Below are 9,227 nucleotides of genomic sequence, written 5' to 3' on the forward strand. Positions count from 1 at the left end.
AAGCACATACCTGGAGATCCAGGGTAAGAACCATTCATGTGCTGAAACACCTGAAGAGCCTTCAGGCCTGCTGAAGTCAAATAAAATGTATACACAGTGCTTTTCTTCTCCAGTTGCTGTCCTGTTTGCCCCAGTTGCTCTCCACCATTCCCAATATGTGTCAAGAGGGCAGTGATGATCTCATGGCTGCCTTTAGGAACAGATCATTTTCCAGGTTTAGACAGGCCCTGTGTTTTGTGCATTACAGTTGTAATGTAACAAGAAGTTATCATATGGAGAGGGTTAATGAAGCTTAAAATAATACCACATTGCTTCTTCAATTTTGTCTTATTTCCTGGTTGTTTTTGTAGTGCCTAGTTTTGGGTGGATCTGGTTTCATAAATATGGTAGATTATACTGGAGTGTAAATGTGCACCAGTGCAAAAATACTGAAAATACTACCATTTCCAAAACTCTCATGTCTCATAATGTGAGTTTGTTTTACTAGTCAAAAGACAGATCAGTGGATTGTATGGAATGATTAAAGTTTACTTACCATATTGAAAATATATCACCTCTTTGGGATTGTGGTTAAACAAACCCATCCACCCACACTAACACTGAAATCCCCAGTCAGAGGTGTGGATTTGCCTTCCAAGTCTGATTCTGAAGGGGGCAGTAAAACACAACGAGTTTGACTTTGATTTTGAAAGGTGAAGAATGTTGCCTCAGAGAAAGTATGACATGTGAGTATCAAAAAAAAAATGCCATACTATTCTGACGTGCCGAACTAGAGCACTTAAAAAAGTTATTTATACATATTCTTGGTGGGTTTTCATTGAACTTTGTTGCTTTCTCTTCTTGAAAAACATTTTCACCACACAATGATTTTTTTGTTGTTGTTTTCTAGAGATGCATTTTAATTTTCACCTGATGTGAGGTTTGGACTTCATTGTAACTGGATTTTCTAGAAGCTATTTACAGCAGCACAGTGTCAAAGCAGTGGAGTAATTTCACTTGGAACATTCTTACTCCTTACTTTTGGCCTTAGTTTGTTGAAATGCTTTCTTCAAGTTGGTTATTCTGGAAAAATGTAGAAAGATGTCTTCTTTCAAAACACATACACATTTTCATCATATAAAAATAATTGGCTACAAAACAATCTAATTATTTTCCATCTATGTGAGAAAGTGAATCCAAATATTGACCAATGTCCTGGTACTACTGCATTGTATCTTCCACCTTTCACATGAAAGTAACTATTAGAAAAGGGAAAGCTTGGATAACTTGAAGTGATATCTGTAAAAACACACCTTAAAAGCTGTAGCTGACAAGTGAATAGGAATGTGTTAATGTTTTTAACTTGCATTACTATTTTAGATGTAATTAATTAGAAGATTGTCTGAATGCTACTGGAATTCTTAAAACCCCATTATCCACCCTGTGTACTTTGGGTTATCTAACAATCATATGTATTTTAGCAAAGATTTCCCAGGTTTTTCAAAGAAATAGAGGCTTTTTTTAGGTATCTCAACTTGGCTTGATGCTTCTGTAATCCTAAAAAAATCTGTATTTAGAGAAGAGAATTGAAAGAGCAGGATTTTATGTATTAAGATTCTTACAAATTTGGTTAAAGTGGAAAGTAGATGAGAAAAGCATAGCCTTGAGTGCAAAAAAGAAGAATTTCAGTTTCAGAAATATTTCTTGATACTTGCAGGCTGGACTAACTTGTGTATTTACATCTAGGCATGTACATTAGTAGACATTAGTAGACATTATATGCATTATTGGATGTGACATAGCATCAGTAGCTCTGCTTAAGAAAGTGATGCTACTTCCATAGTGTTACAAAAACAGCATTTTAACGTGATACCACAGACAGCCTTTATGTTACATAGCTCTAGCAAGCTTTGACCTTCTATATGTAGCTCAAGTACACTTTGGGATGAATAGGCAAAGATGATTCTGATAACCAGCTGCTTTGGCCCCCCTCTATGCTATCCCTCTGCTAAGTGATACAACCACATTTTTTGCTTTCTTTGACTGGTACATGATTCTAGAGACTATTTCTTCCCCTCATGGTACCACTTTTTCCTCTGTCTTCTGGATGCTGCAATAGAAAGTAACATCTAACTGAAGTGCTGAAGGAATGCTGAATTCCATGACTGGGACCCTTTCCAGGTACCTCTTGAGGTTTTCTGGTAGGCAAGGTTCACACAGCTTACCAAAGACCTATTAGCAAGTACCTCCCTTCTGATTTTGCTGAGAGATTCCCTTGAGCTGAAACCCTTGCTTCCCTCACCTGTCCTGCCCTCTCAAGCATTTTCCTCTTGTACCATGACTGTTAGTGACAGTAATGGTAATAGAAGTGCTGAAGATGCTGTTATTGCCAAAGAGCTGAGGAAACAATAAAGGCATGGTCCTGGCCAAAGCGTTTCTCACTGATGCTGCTGCTGAGTTTAGAGACAGCAGATATTTGAGGCTGGAAATCCTCCTTTTTGCTTTAATTTTTATGTAATGTACACTCTCATGGTGTTCAGCTGCAGCATTTGTTTTAGTTCTGACTTCTCTTGTCTCTTTGGGCTCAAAAATAAGCAATAGTGAAACCAGCCACATAGTCAGTCTGGTATCCCTTTACAAATCATCTCAGGGCTTTTCTGAAATCTGATGTGAGCGGGGACCTTTTAAGGGAAGAAGTTATATCTTAAATCACTTCAGAATACAGCCAGTTCAAAAGAAAAACAATGCAAACTATGTATGTAAATAATCCCATCCTCTAGTCTCAAGTACCTTTCGGTGAAAGATTTTCACTTCTTGCTATCTTGGCTATAAAGAAAGGGCTGCTAATGAAAGCTCCACAAAGGCTAGTGCTACTAGAAAATAATTGGAGATAAATTAGGCTGAGTAATAGGGAGCTTAGCTAGCTGCTGAAACTGGAGATAAAAAGCTGCTTTCCTCTGCTGGGTTTGGCTGAGTAAAGTTGATTCTCATCACAGTAGCTTGTGTGGTACTGTGCTTTGGATTTGCAGCCAGAACGGTGCTGATAACAAGGTTGTTTTCTGTGATTGCTGACACATATTGCTGCTCCCTCCCACTGCCCTGCCAGCAAGTAGAGCTGGGCTGCAGAAGTGGGGAGGGGACAAAGCTGAGACAGCTGACGCCAGCTGAATAAGAGGGTATGCCATCCTCATCATCCAAACTGGGGGAAGAAGGAGGAAAGGGGGCACATTTGGAGTGGTGGTGTTTGTCTTCCCAAGACAAACCATTACATTTGGCAGGCCCTGCACTCCTGGAGGTGGCTGAACACCTGCCAGCCTGTGGGAAGCAGTGAATTAATCCTGTGTTTTGCTCTGCTTGTGCACAGATCTTTTGCTTTACCTATTAAACTGTCACTATCTGAACTCATGAGTTTTCTTACTTTGATTCCCTCTCCCATCTCACTGGAGTGGAGTGAGAGAGCAAGTGGCTCTGTAGGGCTAGGCTGCTGGCTGGGATTGATCCACAACAGCCTTCTTCCTTCCAAAGTGCTTGAATGTAAAATGCAAGCTGTTCTCTCAAGCAAGATGGTGATTTTACTATCTCTAATAGTGCTAGGTGAAGATAAGAAAAAACAGCAATGTCTTGTATGTAAACACTTGAAATGAATTTATTTTTAAAAAAATCATTTTTACAGTTGAATCATACAGTATTCTTCTGTACGCCTTAAAATAAAAGCCTCCAGCTTTTAAAAATGCTTCCCAGTACAAAAGTGCTAATGTAAAACTGTAGTGTTTATGCATAGAAACCATCACTACACATCACTAAATATCACTCTAAATAGTCTCTTCACCAGTATCAAGGTGTGGAGAAGAGATGGAAGATAAGACTTCATAATATTTAAGGGCTTTCTTCTTCTTACAGTTCAGTCTTCAGGAGCTTCAGCGCTTTCTGCATATTTGAATACACTAGAAATGAAATATTCATGCATGTTATTTTTGCTGCAACTTCCTCTGCCAGCAACCAAAAATGCTGCAGAGAAAATGTCATTATTATTAAAGCTTTTAATCACATGCCTATTGCTATAGGGATTCAGATGTGCTTGCTCTTCCAAGCAATTTGTGAACATCATGGGTTTAATTTTTACTGGTGAGAACATTCATTAATGCCAACACATGGGCAGAGACTGGAGATGTGCAATAGTGAGGGATGGCTGTAGCAAACATCATTCCCTGCTCCCAGAAGGTTTCCTGACCTGCCCTGTTTGGGACCCATGTATGAGTTCTCACCACTGCTTGCAGTGAACGCTGCTGAATTATGCAAGTTCCTACTGACGTATTCTTGCTTTTAAAACAGATGGATGCTTAAGGCTCCAGGGCTCTGCCATCATTTCCTTCATCTCTCTGGGTTTAAGTCTAGCATCCTGTTTAATTTTAATCCCAGTTAAATGTCTCTCAGAAAGTACTGATGGCAAGAATCTGTAATGCCTGGTGTTATTCCTTGTCGCATGAAAAATGTGAGCGCGTTCAGAATATTTCCAGAATGTGTCGGAACACTCTACTTACGCAGTGAAATGTCAGAGGGCTCATATGCGTAGAGACGGTTTGAGTATCTTCCGGTAATATCTGCTCTCACAGTCAGGGAAGGATCTGGGGGAAAAAAGGGTGAGAGAATTTGAGGTGAACCTTCAAGCAGAAGGAAATCAAAGGAAATAAAGCTTTCTGCACTCCTGCTTGCTTCCTAAATGTTTCTCTGAGACATGTCTGCTTCTGCTGACTAAGAGATTATTCTAACAGGGTTGCTGATGTTTCAGTTTTAAGTGTTGTGTTTGCAGGTTTATTAGGAATGGGATGAGCTACCTATTCCAGTGGCTGTGGGATCAGCCATTGAGGGAGCAATGCTGGACCTGGGGAGCTGAGTGGGATTGAGTCATTATTTGATCCACAAAACCAACTCGAACTTTATACTTCTCATGAAATAAATTCCTGTTAATCAGCCTGAGGATTTGAGATGCATGATGCAGCAGGGGCTCCGAGATCAGCTTTGATGCTTGAAGTACTCACCTATGAACAAAACCCGAGGGACGTACTGGCCATCAGGTGCAAGATTCTTGTCTGTGGTTTCATACTTAAAGAAAACAGAGAAGGTCCCTAGTCAAGGAGGGCATGTTACATAAATATTTTTTTCCTTCGCTATATTTTGTATTATGAAATACAGCTCAAATACTACATATTTCAGTTTAAGAGATTGACCATATGGGATGCACTTTTTTGACATCTGGAATTGCAAGTTGGTAACAGTTCATGTTATTATTAAACTTTACATTTCCTCACATTCTGTGTTTGTGATAGGTACAAATGAAAAAGTCTTACTAAGAAATCTCTTACACTTCAGCAGTGGCCATTTTCCTAGCCAACCTCAGCTATTAAACTCAGTTAGAGAAGCCATAATTAAATTCAGAACTTTGTCACTTTCACTTAACTAAGTATAACTGGGAAACTTACCACAAGGTTCAGGAGAATGAATTTTTCAGCCAGTTTCTGTATATCTTTGTGTTCAGCAAAGACCTTCTTCAGGGCTAGAGTAGAAACAAATGAGAAAGAAATGGATGGATGCCCTTGAAATACATTGTCCTCCAAAAAGTAATTCAAGCAAACTGATAAAACAAAATTAGAATTTCCAGTTTACAGCTGCTGCAAACAGATTTTCAGTTCATTCCATTAGGACATGATCCATTCATTTATATTCTGCATTAAAGAGTAATTACAACACTGCAAAATGTCCCCTCTTCCTTCAGAAAGTACAGCTGGCTCTCAAATGTGTCTGCTTAGGTTTGAATTTGAGCATTTGACCCTTCAGAGCTCCTGTTCTGCTATTGTGGTTTCTGGCCCCAGATCTTAAGCATGTAGGGCTTCAGACTAAAATGTTTGGAAGGGTTTAAATACTTGTACAAGTAGAGCCTTCTGGAGTTACTGGAGCTATGGATGGATGCAAAGATCTTGCCTGTGGATTGACTTGCAGGAAGGAGAGCCCTCAGATAAACAGTTACCAGAAATCCTGGAATAGCTCAGTTTCAGCCTGGATTGATTTAGTCCCTGGCTGGGTTCAGTCTCAATCACTGATGATATCAAGAGCTGAATATGGTCTTTCCAAGAAATTGTTATTTGTTGCTACTGGTCTTCCTATTGATCTTGGCTGACTGTGCTGTGAACCAAATTCAGATTTGTCAGTGGTCAAACCCTACTGACCTGTGCTCATTTCTGTATCATGCAACACTGAATTACCATTTTTATTTTATTTCTACACATTGGAAAACACCTTTGTGGTACAGTAACTTGAAGAACACTCCCCATGCTAGTGCAAGCTAGTATTTCACTAAGGTTTAAAGCAGAACGGTGGCTGATTTTTTTAAAGCAGCGTTTTTACAGAAAATTAAAACAAGATTTATTTCTTTTTTTTTCCCTCCCGAGTGCAAAAGGATTACCTTGGCTGTGTGGGCAGTCTTCCAGGTGGTGGATGATCATCAGGGGTTTCTGGCTGGAAAAGAAGAGCCCTGGTTAGGACCGGGGAGGCGCGGGGGGCTGGGGGTGGGCGCGGCGGGGCGGGTACCTGTGCTTGGCCCGGAAAAGCGCCTCCTCGTAGGTCTGTGTCCAGATGAGCTGGTCTCCCCAGCCTGTGGGAGGGACAGGGCACACACACCCTCAGACAGCGCCCGGCCAGCGGGGCTGGGAGCCCGGGGCGAGTCCTGCCCCTGCCGCCTCTGCCGGGAGGGGCTTGGAGCAAACCCGCTGCCAGGGCGCTGGAAATCAGCAACGAAGGAGAAAAGGGTGCAAGGAAATACTAGAAAAGGTTTTGCAGAATGAGTTGCAAGAAAATTAATTTTTTCGAACAGCATAGTAGATGAAATATTCACAAGATTGCGCTTTAAAAAAAATGGTGGAGGGTTTTTTTATTTTTTTCAATTGTTTGTTTTTTACCTCTGGAGAGCGTCTGAGGCAGTTTTGGCTTAGCAGTAGTGTCCTTTGAATCCTTCTTGCCTGTATCCTTTGCCAGAGCACAGGAGATGGCAATGAGCAGCAAGAGCATGGACACGAAACTCTTCTCCATGGCTGCTCCTAGCAGGGGTGAGAGAAAGCCCCGGTCAGTGTGGCGCCTCCCAGGTGGGCGCTGGCGCTGAGGCCGGCCGCAGACAAGGACAGGGTCGGTAAAGCAGCGGGTCAAGTCACAAATATGCAGCGGGGTGAGTCAGGGCTGGAAGGAGCAGCTCCAGGCACGGAAGGTGAGGTTTGCTCAGCAAACCGCCCTGAGGGACCCGCCTGCTCCCCACTGCCCTGTTCAAGCCATTGGGCTATGGCCCTTTTAGGATGGGCACGTCGGTGAATTTCTCCCTCTTCTTTCTACGTATATTGAACATGCTCAGTAAAATAACTGGGTTACAGCAATTCCAAAAGTCCTTGCAAGTCCTAATAAGTTCACAGTTCTATTTTGATTTCTCAGTGCTAGAGTAACCCAGCCACAGGTGCTAAAACGTTAATTTGTCTCAGCTCTTCCCCCATTTTGCTGTGGGAGCGACTCAAATGAGAACTCAGAATGTTTAAGCTAGGCTTTATAGTGAACATTAGCACATACACAGCTTAATGGTGTTGAAGCTTTCAATCCTGTGTTTTCCCTTAAAAATATAATCTAACCCTTAAACCCAGCAGAATGTATAACAGGAAGATTTGGGAGGAGCTGATGTGTGGCCCAGTTAAAACTGAAATGGAGTTTGAGAGTAGAAGCAGCACACAACAAAGAACTTTTCCTGAGCCATGCTGGCTGGGGCTTGGAGATGAGACAGGTCTGGTGGAAAGCTCCTCAGCATTTCAGCTGAAGGGAAAAATCATTTCAGCAACATGACCATATATTTTCTCATTACATTTCCTCCTAGAAACTAGAACCAGTATAATGGGTACAAAAAGAAAATTTAAGATGCTCTAAAAGCAGTACAGAACATTGAAAAGAGATCCATTAAAAAAAGTAAAGAGAAAAAAAAAGAAAAAGAAAAACCAAGCCCACAAAACAACCCTCACCACAACAGGCTGACTGTTTTTAAAGTTCAGACAATAAAAACTAAACAGAAGTGTTTTTCCAGGTAGGAACTGCAGGAGGAGATATTAGCTGAGTTTCCACGAGTGATACAATACTTTTTGCTACTGGGATGTCCAACAGAGCTCAAACATCCAAAGAGTCCCTGCTTCAGTGGTATGACGTACAACTTTTGCATTTCTGCTCCAAGAGAAGTCTCCTTGGTAAGGAGGAAAATGGCATGAAGTTCAATTAAACTCTGGATTGTCAGGGTTGCCTCAAGACTTGTTTTGGCTACAGCTGTATAGAGGAAGTAATGTTTCTTTCAAAAGAAAAAGAATAAAATAAAAAATTATGAGACAACCAGGAAACTGAAGATCAGGCACACTGAAGATCAGGTTGTGGAGGCAACATGCAGAAAGCAAAGACAGAGGTATGTTAAATCTGCTCCTTCAAACCTTGCCACTGGAAGACTGTGCACCTTTGAAAAGCTTTCCAAAATAACCCCTCAATAACCCCTCTTCTGTTTGTTCTGGTTGGCTTTTTTATTTTTTTTTTTTTAATTTTTATTTTTTTTTTAAGCCTGTAAAGCCAATATTTCTCTAGACATTTTGCTGTGCCTGCTTTGCGGCAGCCTTTTCTTTCCAGTGACCAGACTCCCCATCCCCAGCTAGCTCGTCTCACAGCTCCCCCGGGTACCTCCTGCAGCAGGGAGTGTGCAGTGCCTTACCTTGTTTACTCGCCCAGGCCCCTGCCAGGATGGGAAGGTGTTCCTGGTTTCAGTGTGAATGCTGCTGCTCCTACTGCCTATTTATGCACCTTCACACCCCAACTCCACCCACAAGCTTTGAATTTGAATGCTACTTTCAAAGAGCTAAACTTTTCCAGTTTTTCCCCACCAAAACGTTCAGAGTTTATTTTGTAATTAAGTAACATTACTGTCTCCTGTCAGATAATGTATCCAAAGCTTACGCACATTTCTGTAGACTTTTGGGATATTTCTTGAAAGGTGATTTTAAAAGATTGGCAAAGATCCAAGTACAGGTAAGCTTAAGTCAAGACTCCTGATTTGCCTGAAGAGTGATTTGTCTTTTTTTGATTGGTTGGAAAATCAGTATGGGTTGCTGTTCTTTTACTCCTTAGAAAAAGTTAAATTGATGACTCAGAATTGTGGATGTTAATTAGTTAAACAACTATGCACATTATAC

General features: G+C 41.1%; 1 protein-coding gene across 1 annotated transcript; it reads right to left on the reverse strand.

Annotated features, from left to right (window-relative positions):
* Positions 1–3,600: 3,600 nt before the first annotated feature.
* AGR2 (anterior gradient 2, protein disulphide isomerase family member) lies at positions 3,601–8,794 on the reverse strand. Its single transcript, XM_066318323.1, has 8 exons — positions 8,750–8,794; positions 6,933–7,070; positions 6,565–6,628; positions 6,440–6,492; positions 5,460–5,533; positions 5,019–5,082; positions 4,521–4,604; positions 3,601–3,923 (listed from the first exon to the last, which is right to left on the reverse strand). Exons 2-8 carry the CDS (start codon positions 7,060–7,062, stop codon positions 3,874–3,876), a joined length of 519 nt encoding a protein of 172 aa, XP_066174420.1. The 5' UTR covers positions 7,063–7,070; positions 8,750–8,794; the 3' UTR covers positions 3,601–3,873.
* Between the last annotated feature and the right edge of the window lie 433 nt (positions 8,795–9,227).

The sequence above is a fragment of the Sylvia atricapilla genome, chromosome 1 (assembly GCF_009819655.1).
Source record: "Sylvia atricapilla isolate bSylAtr1 chromosome 1, bSylAtr1.pri, whole genome shotgun sequence".
NCBI classification, from domain to species: Eukaryota; Metazoa; Chordata; class Aves; order Passeriformes; family Sylviidae; genus Sylvia; species Sylvia atricapilla.

Bases quoted from the DNA above. Each gene is read 5' to 3' on its own strand.
- AGR2 (XM_066318323.1), bottom strand. From the start codon at position 7,062: ATGGAGAAGAGTTTCGTGTCCATGCTCTTGCTGCTCATTGCCATCTCC. The intron at 5,083-5,459 runs GTAAGTTTCCCA...GTTTTCTTTAAG, and splicing joins TCATTCTCCTGAACCTTGTG to TATGAAACCACAGACAAGAA. The intron at 4,605-5,018 runs GTGAGTACTTCA...TTTTTCCCCCAG, and splicing joins CCCTCGGGTTTTGTTCATAG to ATCCTTCCCTGACTGTGAGA.